Below are 16,794 nucleotides of genomic sequence, written 5' to 3' on the forward strand. Positions count from 1 at the left end.
ATTGGCCCCACTATGGTGACCATGAACTCACGGGTGAGCTCTCCCTGTGCAGTGAGCCACCCCTGTACCATGTGGTTCATGGCCACCATGGCCTTTGCCATGTGGCACTCATCTATCACGTCGGCTTGAAGGAGAGCCCAACGACTGCCTGACTGTTCGCATCAGTGCCCTGTGAGGGAGAGGTAGGCGTGATCTCCACCCCAGCTGCCCCAGATGTCAGAGGTGAAGTGCAAGGGTACCTGTGGCCCTGCCTTGCGCAGCTCCTCCCTCAAGTACTCCCTGCATGCCTCATACAGGGAGGGCACCACCGTTCTGCTAAAGATGGTTTGTGCAGACACTTGGTAGGATGGGGCCACGAGTGCCATGAGCTGCCTGAACCCTGGCTGCTCAACTACGGAGAAGGGCTGGCCATCCAGAGCAAGCATCTTCCCAATGCTCTGGGTGATCTCGCTTGCCCTTGCAATGCACCCCCTTTGTCTGCAGCTTTCTGCCTCTGCTTTGTGGAGACGGGGGCTTTGGAGCGAGCGGGGGACTTCCTTTTGGGCTCACTCCCACTGGTGCCAGGCTGAGAAGGAAGGAGGGCAAGGGGGTGCTGCCTCCTGAGATGCAGCAGCATTGCCCTGGTGGTGAAGTGTTTTACCTCCTTGCCTCAGCTGATCTGCCTTTAGCAGTGCTGGCATATAGTAGGGCTGTAAAAAGCTTCAGTCCCTGATTCAGTTTGGTGGAGATTTGGCCTAGTTCAGTGGCCGAATCTCCAAATCCAAATTGAATCGGAACCCTGCGAGAGATGTGGAAAGATGCAGCAATTCAGACGTAGACACAGCTTTAAATGTATTTTCTACATACCTCTAGGTAGCAGACAGCTCGTCAAAACTGTGATGCTGGGGTGCATGGAGTGTCCCACAGAAGCGTGAGGAGCTTCCCAGCGTGCTTGGTGTGCTTGGCAGCAGGCTCGGAAGTGGACCAGAAGCATTTCTGATCCATTTCCAGGTCCACTGGGGAGGCACAGTGGGTGTGTGTGTGTGTGTGTGTGTGTGTGTGTGTGTGTGTGTGTGTTGGGGGGGGGATACCCCTGCGAGCTCCCTGGCAGACCTGGAAGTGGACCAGCAGTACTTGTGGTCCACTTCTGGGTTCACCGCTGAGCACGTGGAGGGCCCCCGAGCACTCCTGTGGGATGCTCCATGAGCCCCAGCATTGCAGCATTCACAAGCCGTGCTGATACCTAGAGGTATGTAGAAAAAAACATTTAAAGATGTGTATGTGTCAGAATCGCTGATTCTCCTAATCAGCATCGAATCTTCAGATTTGGATTTGGCTGAATCGAATTAGAGACAGTGATTCTAATCAACGAATCAAATCACTGTCCCTGATTTGGGCTGAATTCGAATCCAAATCGAATAGGAGCCGCTTTGCACACCCCTAGCATATAGCATACTTGGGATCATCTGCCACCTCAAAATGATTCCATGTTACATTACTCTCCCACCCCTTCTGGGTTGAGGGTGGGGATCCTGCCTTATTCCCCTCCTCAGCAGGTAGAGGCACAACAACAGGAGAAACTGACTCAGCTCAGCCACCTGCCTCCACAACCTCCTCTGAGGTGCCTTCCTGAGAAGCAGACCTGGGTCTAGGGGAACTTTGAGGGATGTGGAGCACAAACTCAGATTCCCCCTTGGTCCCCAGAATTTCTTTAGCTAGGGTACTCAGGTCCCCTGGTTTTAGATGGAGCTCCTCCTCTGGCAATGGGAGGCTCATCCTGGGAGATAAAATTGGGGTGGAGGAGACTGTCCTGCTGCTGGTGCCTATTTCTGGTGTTAAGGGAGGTGGTGCAGGTGCAGGGACAGATACTGCTCCCAATTCCTTGCTGCCATTGGCAGCAGAAAACTCATGACTGCCAGGAAAGAGCATGTGTTTATGTTTGTGGGGGTGGGAGGTGGAACTTGCAGCTCTAGCTCTCCCCTACCCCCTCTAGCCCCTTTCCTTCCCCTGCCAGAAGACCTGGTACCTGCCTTTCCAGTATACTTCATATTAATCTTTTCTGTGCTGGAAAATGTGTCTGTGTGCGTAACTAATTAATAATATATGTTGTCTTCTTCTCTGATGTATGACTGTGTCTGACTTCTGTGTTGTGTTTACTGTTGTGTGTGTAACTAATATCTCTTCTTTTTCTGTGACTGTCTGACTTCTGTGTTGTGTTTAATAATTTGAATCTCTATCTTACTTCTTCTGTGTTGTCTTTAGTCTGTATGTAACTATAACTAATAATAACTATATAGAATCTCTTCTTCTTCTATGACTGCCTGACTTCTTCTGTGTTGTGTTCTGTTTGATAATATCTGACTTCTTCTTCTATGATGTATGTGTGTGAGTGTGTGTGATGTATGTGCTTCCCTGCACAGCGATGGATCACGCTGCCAGGGAAAACACAGATTTCTTTTTAAAAAGTGTTAAAAACTGCCCCCAAGAACAAATATAAATGGAAAGAAATGGATTGGATAGAGATAAGTAGAGGGATTCTAGTATCCAATCCTTTCCAAGAACTGAAAATAGCAGGAGACTGACTAGGTAGGAAGCCAAGCCAGTCCAATACCCTTCAGACACTGTTGCTCAGGCAGAAACAGCTCACAAAAGGCACAGAAAGCCTGCAGACGGAGGCTTATATGCTGTTTCTATGTCCCTCCCCCCAAGCACTGTGATTGGAAGGGGACTCAGGGAAAGATCACAGTCACTGGCCAGCTAGAGATGTCAGTCTTCCCCTCCCTGCTCCCCCTCCCTCTTCTCAGTTTCTGTTTTCCTGAAAGACTGTCTTCTGAATCTCCAAATCTTTTCCGAATCGATTAGGAGTTTTTTCTTCTTCTCCCGATTCGATTAGGATTTGGTCTCCAAATCAGGCTGAATCTTCTCTGAATCGAATCGTGGACCAAAGCTTCGCACACCCCTACATAAAACCTCATTGTTGTCTTTAAGGTTCACTCTATGTAGGCTGCCTACTGGTGATGGGAGCTGGAACACAGATCCCTTTGCTTCTGGTCCTTGAGCTAAAGAATCCCTTTTATTTGTGAGTAAATTGTGAGGACCTATGATGCTGGCATGGATAAAAACTGACTTAAATGGAAAATTAAAAATAAGATTTACTTAAATTTAATATATTTTTCTTTTAAAAATTAATATACTTAAAATTAGGTTGTAAATTATGACAATGTATGTTGAGACGTCTGTTCATTATTGTCTATTACAGTAGTCTGCAATGCTTTCTGGCAGCAGGCAAGAATGACCCAGCTTGGTTCTGAGGCAGGCCAGTACTAGGACCTGGCTACTCTTGTGGCTTCACTCTACAATCTGTCCAAGGCACAGCGTGGGTGAAGGTCTCAGGCACTCAGCTGCAGCACTGTGAGGCATGGTGTAAGGTAGCATGGGTAAAGAACCTCACCACTGAACACTGCCAAAACCCTGAGCTCAGGTGCAGGATGCCTCCATCTGATATTGGGATCTTTCAATTGGGATCTGAATTATTTTAAATTAAGATACATTTTAAATGCTTGCTACCAAAGCTTTTAAAAAAGTGAAAACACTGTACTGATGGAAATCACTAGCTAAGCACTTGGAACCCCCATTTGTTGAAATCATAAACCAGCTGTTAATTGCAGTAAAATTATCTGTGGGTGTAAAGAGAATATTTATTCATTTCCATTTATTAAAATAGTTCTATTCAGTAACTAATTAATTCAAAGTTGAGAAACCAGTTGGGAGGTGAAAAAGCAGGAATGTTTGTTTTCCTCTTGTAATCTACAAATAAAAACTAATTATGAGGAGATGAGACCTACTAGCTTTGAAATCTTGAAGTATATGGTGATCAGAAACTATTCAATTCACTGACTACAGATAATTCTACCTTTGTTTAATAAATCAGCTAATTTTAAATGCAAAAACCATTTTGATCAAATTATTTTTCTTATGCATCCATTATATTAAAAGTAGCTGTATTTAAGTAATGAAAAACAAATAATTTAAAAATGTGCAGTTTTAATTAGATCTTACTTTCCATCCAAATGCAGATAGATCCAAATCATGCATAAAAAGTAATCATGCAGTAAATAAGAAATGTGTCATTTATCATTTTCTAACATAATAAACATATAAGAAGTAAAGAATCTGAATAAATGTATGTTAAACCACATGACTGCTTATATTCAGATATAGGATAAATTCATCTAGCTGGGGTCATCTAGACCCAGCAGTCTTTCCTGCCTATGCAGGGGGTTGGACTCGATGATCTATTGAGGTCCCTTCCGACCCTAACATCTATGAATATGTATAAGTTACTAAATTGTATAAATGCAAAATAAGATTCAAACAGACAATTTACAATGAAGTTTCTTGTTTTAAATCACACTGACTATAAGCCATCTATAGCAGTGGTTCTCAGCCTTTGGTACCTTACATACCCCCTGCCGATCGACATGGCAAAAGTAAAATCGGAAGTCCCCAGTCCTTAGTTTAAAGACTCCTGTGCCTGTCATTAAGAGATATCTAAAATCTTAAACAAAATTTGCTCCTTGCAAACATTTCATATCCTGCAGCTAGACAGCATGGCAGAATTCCATTACCCATTACGCACCCCAAGGGCAGTTTTCTAGCCATGTAAGTAGCATTTTTGGCACAAATAAATAATTTGTGGTTCTATTACCCATGCACTATGGGTGAATACATATCCACACATCTACTGAGAATGTGTAGCAAGCTGTACTATGTATGTGGCTAAGTACAGACAGTCAAAAAGCCTGAGGCTGAAACAATTCAGCCTTTGCAGGTTAGTCCAAGCTGCACCTTTTAAAATTCAAACAGAAATGACATTTACCTTTGATTCAGGAAATGCAACCACATGCCTGCAGTGGCTTAGGTCAGAAGCCAGGGGGTGCTATAGCACGCCTCTCTGGCGCATGGCCAGCACAGGTTGCGTGTTCGCGTCTTCTTCCTGCTGCCCCCAAGGTCTCTGGGTTTTGCAGTCCAAAATTACAGCACCAGCACTCTGCAGGGTTGCTCATCACTTCCTCTTCCTCTCCCTCTTCCTCCTTCCAGATGGCTTTGGGATTTGTAGTCCACAGTTGCAGCTAGAAGTAAGTTTGAGGGTGGGGGAAGGGGTGTTTAACCCCCCTCCCTGACCCCAGACACCAGCCAGCATTTGCCTGGTGGTGGGGGGGCGGGCAGTCCCCCCTATAGACTGGGCTGCATCCCCAGCTTGGCTTGCCTGCCTCTGCATCCCCACCTTGTCAGCCAACCCTCACTGCTCTAGCTAGGGAGCAGAGGGGCAAGGCCATCCCTGCTCTCTGGAGCAGACAGCATAGGCCAGCCCAGGGCTGCAAAGCATGCTGGGATGCTGGGGGACTCTGATTTAACTTGAACCAGGAAGGGATCTGGGACAGAAGTTTCATAAACTGGTTTGGCCCAAATCAGTTAAGTCTGATACTCCATTCAACCAGGTTTATCTTAAATCAGTTTTGGCCATTTTGAAACTGGTTTGTGTGCACTGAGCTTCTATTATAGGTTTACACCAGTTTCTGATCACTTAAACCAGTTTATATGTAACTTCTGTCCCTAGCCTGTGTGTACCTGAGCATGAGTCCAGGGGCATGGGGCTGGGAGGGGAGTGGGGAGAAGTGGAGGGAGAACCTTCCTGTGCTTTAGCTATGACAGTTGAGTGGTTTGGGCACTTGCACAGGAAGCATGAGACCCAGGTTTTAGGCTTTGCTCTAAAGTTTGGAATTGTATCTCTCTGAGCCTATTCAATTCAGATTTGGCCTGAATTGGGGGCAGTGATTCGATTAGTTGATTTGGGTCACTGTCCCTGATTCGATTCGGCCAAATCTGAAGATTGGATGCTAATTTGGAGAATCAGTGATTCAGACATAGACATAGTTTTAAATGTTTTTTCTACATACCTCGAGGTACCAGGCACTGCTCGTGAATGCTGCGATGCTGGGGGAGATGGGGCGTCCCACAGGAGCACGGGGACCCCCGCGTGCTTGGAGGCAAACCCAGAAGTGGACCGGAAGTACTTCTGGTCCACTTCTGGGTCCACTGGGGAGTATGCAGGGGCCCCCCCGTGCCCCCCTGGCTCGGAAATCAGCCATGGGGGGACCCCGGGTGCCCCCCGGCCCAGAAGGCACCAGTCGCTGAGCTGGGAGGGTGTGGGGGTCCCTCCTGCACGCTCTCCAGTGGACCCAGAAGTGAACTGGAAGTGCTTCTGGTCCACTTCTGGGTCTGCTGCCGAGTGCACTGGGGAGCCCTCCGTGCTTCTGTGGGACACTCCATGTGCCCCAACATCGCAGCATTCACGAGCCGCCTCCTACCTAGAGGTATGTAGAAAAAACACTTAAAATTGTGTCTATGTCTGAATCTCTGAATCTTTCTGAATCTCTCTGAATCAATTTGGAGGGTTCCAATTCGATTAAAAAAAGATTAAAGGGTCCTCTGATTCGATTTGGATTTAGAGATTTGGTCACCAAATTGAGCCGAATGTTCACCGAATCAAATCAGGGACCGAAGCTTCACCCAGCCCTAGTGTTTTGTGGTGGTGTGCAACTCTGATATGCTGGTGCGCTGCCCCTGCCCAAATGCTGTTGCCTCTCACTCCCAAGCCACAGCCTCCCCGAGCCCTGCCAGTGCCCCTCACTCCTGACTCACAGCCCCCTGGCCCTGCTAGTGCTGCTCATCCCAACCCACAGTCCCCCTGACCTGCCCCCAGGCCATGCTGTTGCCCCTCACTCCTGACCCATAGCTCCTTGGCCTTGTCAGTGCCCCTCACTCCTAACCCATAGTCCCCCAACCCCCTGGGCCATGCTGGTGCTCTTCACTCCCAACCCGCAGCCCTTGTCCCTGCCAGTCCCCTCACTCCTGACCCATAGTCGCCCGCCCCCTTGGTGCTCTTCACTCCAAGCTACAGCCCCCCCAACCCTGCCAGTGCCCTGGGCTGGGGGCTCCTGCGCAGTGCCAGGTAGCCTGGCCATGCCTCCCCCGCCTCCAAGGCAGCATCTCCCAGCCACCCTGCTCCTACCAATGGTCCAGCCACACAGCTCCCTGCTGCCTCTAAAAGGCCTCCCTGCCCCCTCAGTGGCAATGCATAGGGGGTGCACGCCCTGAGCAGCCACACTCACTGCTTAGGCAATGGGCAGGGGGACGGGTGGGAGCGTCAGTGCCCTCCCTGCAAGCACTGGCCAGGGAAGGGAGCGCTGTGGCTCTCCCAGAAGTGACCGCAGCCACTTCCGGAAGTGGCCACAGAGATTGGCTGCAGCTTTTGGCTGTCTTGTGATCAGTTGTGGGCCCCCCCCCCAGTCAGTGAGTTCGCCCCCCTGGTTGCTGACTGGTTGCTGGGGGGAACGGGGGGGCACGTGGCCCCCTAAGGCAGCTCCAGTTGCCCATGCTGTCCCCTTCTCTCACTGGAGGGGCAGGTGCCTCCCCCCACCCCCTTGCCCTGTTGCACCTGCAGCCCCAGTGCCTGGACACCTTCCCCCAGCACCAGCAGGCACTTCTATACAACTATCCCCTCTATACACCCCTGCCGCACAAACACACACACATGCCCAACCCCTTCCCTCTCCACAACATCCTGTACAGTCCCCAAGTCCTGGCCCTCCAACCACCTGCCATAGGCTTACCTGCATCTAGCTGCCAGAGCTGCTCCCACCACCCTGCCTGGCTCTGTGTGTGTGTGTGTGTGTGTGTGTGTGTGTGTGTGTGTGTGTTTTGGCACCCCCTGACCATGGTGCCCTGGGAGGTTGCCCACATCACCCACCCCTAAGACCCAGTTCTGCCACTGGGTGAAAGAGACTAGAACCAACTTCCTGAGTGAACAGCCTAACAAGTCAGCTACTGGGGCTAAAACACCTTCTGCCATCTAACACTGGGTCATGAGCTTTGCCCATGCAGAATTTTGTGACCTACATATGCAGCAGTTTACCTGCCTGTATCCACACTGCAGAGGTAACAGAATCAGAAACTGCATAAGTGCCAAAAACACCACTTCTGCAGCTAGGAAATTGGCATTGGTGCACATAAAGGGTAACAGAATTCTGCCTTATAGGCTCCAGAAATCAACCACCTCTGTGGAAATTTCCTGCCTTCCCTTCCCAGCAGAATGCTGTGCCTATTGAATACACACCGTGCTGATGGCATATCCTTCATAAACGTGGAAACGTCCTTGCATGCACACACATGGCTTTCCACTCAGGTCCCCAAACACCAGTCTGCCAGCGTGTCCTGGTACTGAAACAATTAACAAAGCGTTACTTGCATCAAGATTCTTGGTTTCAGAAAGTTACGATGGCTGGTGATTATACAGTACAGCAGAACCTTGCAGTGAAAAGATGGGGGCCTATAGTTAGATTTGTGCATTTATATTCAGGGACCTTAAATAAATGTCCTGTTTTCCCCCATGCTCTCTCCCCTCCATCTATGTGCGTAGCCACTGGAATCTTCTTCAGGGTGTTAACTTCTGACCTTAAAGTAACAACAGCAAATTCTGTCTTTGTGGGTCATTCACCCTTTGGCCTCATAGCCAATAAGATAGCCAGCCAATGCAAATTACAATAGTTTTTGTGCTGCTGACACTCGCCCAATAGCAACTGGGCTGAGAAGAAATGTTTTCTCACAAAACAACAAAGAACTAGCAACATGGTAAAAACTTTTGGTGACTAAAACCAAGACTAAATTTGAACTGATGAAATGCTCTTATATTCCCAATTTTCTGAGTCAACCAGTAAGGCCTTTCTTTTCGTTTATGAATATAATTTGCTTAAGGGGGTGGATACAATTGTTGACATATGATTTAGCTTTTGGTACTGATGACACAGGGTTAAGGTCTATGTTAATGGTATACAAACTGTAGGTAGAACGTGGACTTGAGGATGTATTTCATTGTTGATGGATAGTTTAGGACAGGATGCCAAGTCAAGAGAAGAACAAGGAGGTGATATACACGTGATGATATCTTGTTTGATGTAGAGACTAGTACACAGAGATGATTTTATGCTTTGATGCATGCTGTTGATGGATATAACTGAGTTACTACCAATAAGCGGTTGGGTAATGCTAACCTGTGCTCTGTGGGAAGTAAGGGATGTCCTCATATGGAAAGACAGTCTTGTTATGTAGAGTGTCCGCCAGAGCTCCCAGTCCTGAACCACAGATGATGGCGATCTTTGGACGCTGAGTAGTATGAGCTAGTAGCCAATCAGCTGTTTCCTTATATAGCTCATACTGATTTCTGCAGAAGAAGTCAATGACAGTTTATCAGCCCAACAACTGGAATAAGCTTCAGCCTGTACACTCCCTCAGGGCTTGCAAAAGAAAATTAGTCTTCAGTCAGGACCAGAACAACACTAGAGTTCTGTTCCTAATAGTTGCCTCCCTTCAGCTACCATTCCATACCTCTGTTCTATTTCTGGCTCTGCCCCTGCCTTGCTCAGTGGCCTTGAGCAAATCACTTGACTTCTAAATACCAGTTTCACCATATGGAAAAAGGACATAATGATATCTGTATCACAGAGGTGTTGTGAGGCTTAATTCATTCATGTTTGCAAAGTGCTTTGGGCTTTTGGGTTGCTCTTGTTGTGTAAATATATCAGTCTGAGAAATTCCAAATGGTGTTCAGTTGCATGTTAATGCCTAATGTATTATGTTAAAAACTGTGGATAAGAGACTTTGTCTATAGACATCCTCCTATTAAAGGGTATGGATGATGCCCTTTGTCTATGCTTGGGTGTGTCTGAAGGGCTTTTAAAGATGTGTCTGATCTTCATAGCTGTTGAGTGCTCTCAGTTGATGACTCCAACCAAATTTGTGGGTGCCTGGCCCTTTTGAAAATTAGACTCATTATGGCTACCTTATGCACAATGTCTTCAGAAGCTGGGATGATTGTGCAAGACCTTCTCACTCCTATCTTGTGTTGTGGGGACAGTAATGTATACCCACAATTTAGCCCTCTGTGAAAGACCTAAGCTAGCATAAACCAAGAGCCAAACTAAAACTAGAACATAGGACTCCTGGCTTCCAGACCTTGAACTGTCAGCAAAAGATCTTATTTCTCCCTGTGGTTACTACTATAATGCCAGCTAACCCCATGATATATATGTGCATTATGTAGCTTCATCCTTCTCAGTTACTTTTTTCTTAGAGAAATATGAGAGAAAAGCAAAAAGCACCCTAGGGGAATGTACAGTCATTCATTCTTGTAAGAGTTTCTCTCACAAGGGAAATCATAGGTGTCAACCTGGAAGATCTTTCTCCTGGAGAAGGCATGTTTAACCCGGAACAAATGGAACAAATGCTTGTATGCTTCTAGTTTCAACTGGGATACCAGTGATTCTCTTGGTAGAAACATAATACCTATACATGGTCTACGTGAAACAGCAGCTTTGGACCCTGAGAACTGAAACTGCAAAGGCAGTATTTGTGCAAGCTACAGTAAACGGTCCTACTTATCTGCCCCTATTCCTCTTAAAAGCACCACCGCGTTGTCCAGTCTCCACAGTCCATTTAATTCCTGGACTTCTGCAGAAACTTCTAGAGATTATGTTAACGAGTGTGCATGTGAGGTTTTGGGTTGCAGATATCTATCTATGAAGCGATACATTGTGAGACCATGAAGTATGCATTACGTAAGTCAGGGGTGGCCAACCTGCGGCACAAGTGGCACAAGCACACTCTGTGTGTAATGTTGCAGATTGGGGAGGGAATGGGCAACACAGTGGCAGACAGAACAGGGGACCACAAAGTGGAGCAATGAATTGTGTAGGGAGGACAGCGCAAGAAGCACAAAACAGATCAATGGATTGGGAAGGGTGCACAGAGTAGTAAGCACATGGCAGAGCAGCAGATCAAGCAGTGGAAGGGGACTGGAGTGGCACATAGCAAGGGTTCAGGCCTAGTTTGTGGCATGCTTGTTAAAACATTTGCCCCCCTGTTACATAGGTTATTCAAAAGAACCTAGTGTTCAGACCCCTCTCTCAAGGTGATAGTACATGTACTCTTTAACATTAGTTTGATTTCAAATTTTCTCTAAATGACAGATAGAAGTAAGAGCTGAGTTTGGACACTGATATGAAGTTCTTCAAAACAAATATTTGTTATGTTTGTAAAGCACCCAGCACCACCTTATATAGGGTTATACCTGGATCAAATAATACATACAATGAGTAGATAACTCGGTAAGGGGATGCCTGCCTGCAATCCACATGTGTTACTGCAACTCCTTTAGGCTTGCTGGAGATAACTTTAAAAGTAGCTAACAGCTCAGATACTGCAACATAGCTGTGGTGGCTTGAGCTTCCAATTCAGGGTTCCAGAAAGGCCTGTACAGCCTAAACTAAAGCCTATGTTGTAGCAGTTGGACTTTTACCAGTACCCAAACTAGCTAGTTCAAAGTGTTCTTGGGCATATCTACATGACCTGCAATTACACCTTTGGACCACAACATATCCTCAGTCACTATTATGACTTAATTAGAGAAGCTGAGATGAATAATTCTTTCCATTGTAGGTGAGACAGGGAGACACTCTGGTCTTCGTTCTGCAAGAGTCAGATTAGATCAGGTGTCGCTTCTGGCCTTAAAAATCTACATACCCCAGGCCCGGCACATGTACCACAGCATGGCATATGAAGGCATTTTGCTTGGCATGTGTGCCTTGGGGCAGACGGTGGGGAAAGGGCTGGGGCTGCACTGCCACAACAAGGACTGGGCCTCTCATGGCTCTCCTGCTGTAGTCCCCTGGCACACCAACATCTTACAAGTTGAGGTTGTGGGTATTTTTGGCACACTGCCCAAAAACATTGCCGACCCCTGATGTACCCATTTCCATACAGCAATTCTGTATTTTTTAAAGTGTGTAAAGGGATGCGCTAGGATTTTTATTTTTGTTTAGACTAAAACATCATCAAAACTGACAACATGGCTCAAAATACATGCTTCTGATTTACACCTCAGCTTTGAAATAACAGCTTTTAGTTTGTGTTTTTAGTAAGAATGACAACAATCTTACAGACATATGTAATATGAAAGTAGTCCTGTATGGCTCAGAAAATGGGTTTGATGCAATAAGGAGCTTTTTCTTTCAGGTTTTCTGGTTCAGATCTTGTCCACTAGTCGTGGTCATGGTTTGTACCCCTCTGCTGTCTGTTTGGTGGCCTATGTGCAATAAGCTGGCAATTTTATTCAATTTCCTGAGAGACAGGCTCCTACATTCTATACCTGACATCTCTCACGGGCCTAAAACATGTGGAGGAGTTTGGTAAACATTTTCATAACTAAAGAAGGATCCTTCTAGGGCACAATTTAGCAAACTCCTCCCTTTAGTATGATTAGTCCCTATGACTTCTGTTCGAATACTCATATAGTTGCATAGCTTGCTTAAATCTGGGCCTTAACTAGGCCTCAGGCACACTTGCAGAAGACTATGAGAGGAGCAATTAATACTGTTGCCTATCTTGTATCTGTCTCATGGCGAGACAGGGCTGTCAATCCAGTACTTTCCAAAAGCATTAAACTTGCTTTTAAAATTAAAAAAAAAAGAATAATCCCATTTGAATTTCAAGACTTTTCTAGGAAGTCAGTAATGGGACTGACTGGAGGCTCTCTTCAAATGCAGGAAATGGCACTGAAAACATTTTCTGACAATGACTGTTCCTATTGCTATAAATGACAGTGTGATAATTGTATCTGGTGTATAGTTGTGCAATTGAAGGCAGTGACTGAAGGTGCTGAATTTACCTCTATGCAAAAAGGTTTGAGAGGATGAGAGAGTATGGTCCCTTTACCCATACATTGACAGCTGAAGCCACCGATAGGTAGTAGATCTGCATCTCTCAAATGTTTTTTTCCTTCAGTACAAGAGCAAATCTAATTGAAATTTGAATTCTGCATTTTGCATCCTTTAAGTATACACAAAGAGGCTCCTGTAAAATACTACTCTATGGTCCAGATTTAACACACTGGATTTTGAATACTGACGTACATTTAACTGTGGCATTGCATAGGAGGTTAAAAAGTTAGGGATTAAGTTCTTACTTCATACTGACAAGCAATATACTTATTATTTAAGTGTGTGATAAATGTGTTCTTCTGAACAGATGTCCATTTCCTTCTATTTGAGTATCTCCTTGGTAGGTTTATTCCAGTGCCTGGTACATCTAAATTATGTTTAGGGTAATGCATCACAAATGCTTCACTAATCTGTATAGAAGGAACAAGGATTGTCTATGCATGTGCTCCAGGATGGGGGAGGGGTTAATTAGAGCAGCTCCTGGACAGCTGCTCTAATTAAAATGCTGCAGCATCACATATTTCAGTGTCCCGTGTTTCAAAATGGCTGTGCAGATTCTTTAGCTAAAGCTCATTTGACGAGTTCTAGTTAAAGCACCCCCCCGCTTTTGAAATGTGGGATGCTGAATACATGTGACGCTGCAGTACACTGGAGCATTTTAATTAGACTACTCCAGAAGACTTAATTAATTGAGTCTGCTCTGACATGTTTTAATTAGAACATGCCGAAGCATGTGTATAGGCACCCAAGGAATATAAAACAGAAAACATAGTTTTGCCTAGAAATATTTTGATAAGGTACAATGCAATGAAAGAGCATGAATGCACAATAAGATAACTGAAGTTTTAATATCATGTCCTGGGATTCTCCATACCATTTCATGGGCTATTTTAACAGATAAGATATAGAAGTGTCATTAGTGAAACATACATATTTGCCTGTATGCACAATTCTCTTCAAATCTACAGTGCTCCCAGCCAAAGACCTCATTGCCTTTTACAAAGATTAATAAATAGTTACCCACAGTTCCTCTGTTAGGTAAGCCTGATTTATATTTCATAGGTGAGAAGATCAGACATGAAAAAGTTAAACTGTCTTGCCCAGAGCCACAAGAAATCTGAAGCAAACCCTAAAAACCTGCCTCACATTACCCAAAGCCCTGCCCTGCACTTTGTGCTTTATCATTTGCAGTATTAAAAAAATAAAAATAAATGCACATACAAAGAGACAGAAAAAGATGATCAATATTATTCCCAAATTCTCAGAATGTTAGGAGTCTGGGATGTTTGAGACGGTCACTGCTGATGACAAGCAACTGATCAAGAAGAATAGCTGTGCATAAACTCAGGAGGAAAATAGTTTCCTTTCTTTGGTTTCCTGTTACATGGAAAATGTAACTTTTTAATTTGCCACTGGTGTGATCCCTAGAAGTTACAAGAGAGATGAGCTTTGGCTCTTCAAAGTCTTTCTCTTTTCAAAGTCCTGGAGCTCTCACTGGTGCTGACTGCATCAATGCTTACAAAAACGGAAGCAGTAATTATAAATGTAGGTTGACTCATTTTGGGGATGCCCAGTTGTGACACTTTCTGTTTCCCAGACCCACAGCATCTCCTGGGAATTGCTGGTACATACTGCCTCAAGTGCAGCACTCACATTTAATAATCAATTCTGAAAACTTTGACCTACAGGTCACTGAATTAAGCACTTCATTTCAGCCCTGAGCAACTCGGAGGTCTGAAAAAGCACTGTGACAGCATGACCTCAGACACGTAACACAGTGCCCATACAATAGCTGAATCCCCAACAATGCATACCTAATAATAGTGTTCAGTAGCATCACTGTAGATTAAATTGTGGAATCAACTGAAAACACAATCCCCTATATTGTGATCACTGTCACCAACTGGAGGAATGCAACTGCTGCAAAACACAGGATTGTAAATGATAACAGATCTTTTATGGCATGAAAAAACACACATGCCTCTAGGGGGGTTGAAAGCAAATCCATCCAAAATGAGATCCTAGCCATTTAAGAAGATAAAGTGTTAGATTTCAGGGAGGATCATACCCATACATTTATGTGCATTTGCAATGCATACATCTAGATATAATATATATACCATAATACATGTAATAGCACAAGGATTTTTGCCTCTCCAAAATCCCATCTCTTCTGGCTCAAAATGTGTGAATACAACCTTTCCCAAGGTCACCTGTATATTGCCATATTTCATAATCTTGCACCTGACATGGGCAGATGGCCAGATCCCTCTTTAATAATAAAGTGTTTACTTCTATGCATCTTGTGCCTGACATTTATTGAGTACCTGGTAGGAAGGAGAAGAGAAAAATAAGTCAAGGACTGTCTACTACTGAAAACTGATGCAATTTCCCTTGCCCCTTTCAGCTAGGATATCTGTGCATCCCCTATTTCACAGAACTCCTTACCTCCTGTCCTCAGCACAATTCATCTCCTCGCTGCTGGGTTAACTGAAAATAGGGAATAGATGCAGAATATGGAGTTTCAAGCCTCACTTGTGGGTGGGTGGAAGGCCAAACTGCTATGGGCCACTTAATTTGCAGAAAGCTGTTGCTGTCTCTGTCAGAGAGTCAGGAAGGTGTGTTGCCAGCTCCTCTCTGCTATTACCAGAAGCTGCTAATCCCAGGATAGGAGGGGCGGGCCCAGAATGTCTGCTTTTCTGGCTGCTGCCCCACATGACATACAGACTCTAGGTATCTGCAGGAAGTGTACATACACAATGTAGAGCTTCAGTCTGGAAAGTTTACATTTGCATGCAGACACCTGTCAGCCTGGTCTGACAAAATAATGGTAGGCAACAGATCTGCATAGATTCTCACATATCTGCACACATGCAGGCACAACCATCATCAGCATTTCCTTGTCCATTTAAATTCACAAATGACAAACCTTAGGGAGGTGTGGAAAGTGTTTTCTGGGAATCTACAGAGGTGATATATACTACATATAATTTTTAAAAAGCACATATCCAGGCCACTCTTCAGTACTTTTCCATTCTCATAATCACAAAGTGGGGCATGCCTGGTAGTTTTACAGATAGTTTAACTGGCATTTAGTCAAACCCAATCATATCAAAGGAAACACAAAGACAACCCATTTGAAATGGTTCTCTTTTGTTGAGCATGATGTTAAAGACACTAGAAAGCCAAGCATCTTTATTTCTGAAAGTGTTTGCTCTCTGACCTCAGAGCACACTCTGAATATTGTCCATGCTGCCTCAGGAAGATCTTAAAGCAAATTTAAAATCTGAATAGGGTAAAAAACAAAAATGTACAGATGTTTTTAAGAAGATCTCTCATACTCTCTTACTAGACTCTTGACTCCCAGGCAGAACTCCTGGCCCCACAGGCTGTACCAGTGGGAGTCACACACTGTGTGAGCCATACCATAGCAAGCCATGTCCCCTGGGCCACTGTCGCAGAGCACTGAGGTGCCCTGCTCCTAAAGAGGGGAAACTGCTAGGGAGGAAGCCCTAGCAGGGAATAAGGAGCCCAGCTGTTGGTTGCCAGGGCAACCAGAGGTCAGCTGACCAGAAGGGGCAGGGCCTGGCTCCCTTATAAACCCTAGGGGCTGCCAAGGAGGAAGGAGCTCTCTCTCATGGAAGAGAGGAGCAGTTTGACTGAAGGTGCAGTGTCTGACATGGCTGAGGGATGGAGTATTCCCTGGTAGGCTAGACTGTTGTTATGACTGGGTGGCTTCTGTTTACGTTATAGCCAAAGGGCTTATGTTTGTGTTGCTGTTTGTCATTGGTGGTTTGGGTAAGGCTACTAGGGGCTGAAGGAGGCCTCATAGGAGACCCACAGCAGTGTGGGGACCCCAGTGCCAGTGAGGGTGCAGCATTTGGGGTGCACTGACTCCAACCCCAGAAAAGGGGACAGGGGAGAAGCCCCGGAGGATGGGGCAGCACTGCGAGAAGCCCCAGAGAAAAGGCAGCATTAC

General features: G+C 45.4%; 1 protein-coding gene across 1 annotated transcript in view; it reads right to left on the reverse strand.

The window, feature by feature from the left end:
• The window catches only part of LOC102575012 (purine nucleoside phosphorylase), a 32,381-nt gene extending 17,095 nt beyond the window's left edge, over positions 1 to 15,286 (reverse strand). The window contains exons 1-3 of the mRNA XM_006274544.4: positions 15,264 to 15,286; positions 9,093 to 9,262; positions 8,159 to 8,262 (exon numbers count right to left, since the gene is read on the reverse strand). Coding sequence (XP_006274606.3) covers positions 8,159 to 8,262; positions 9,093 to 9,262; positions 15,264 to 15,286 — 297 coding nt within the window. The remainder of the gene's footprint in view (positions 1 to 8,158; positions 8,263 to 9,092; positions 9,263 to 15,263) is intronic.
• Between the last annotated feature and the right edge of the window lie 1,508 nt (positions 15,287 to 16,794).

The sequence above is a fragment of the Alligator mississippiensis genome, chromosome 10 (genome assembly GCF_030867095.1).
Source record: "Alligator mississippiensis isolate rAllMis1 chromosome 10, rAllMis1, whole genome shotgun sequence".
Classification (NCBI taxonomy): domain Eukaryota; kingdom Metazoa; phylum Chordata; order Crocodylia; family Alligatoridae; genus Alligator; species Alligator mississippiensis.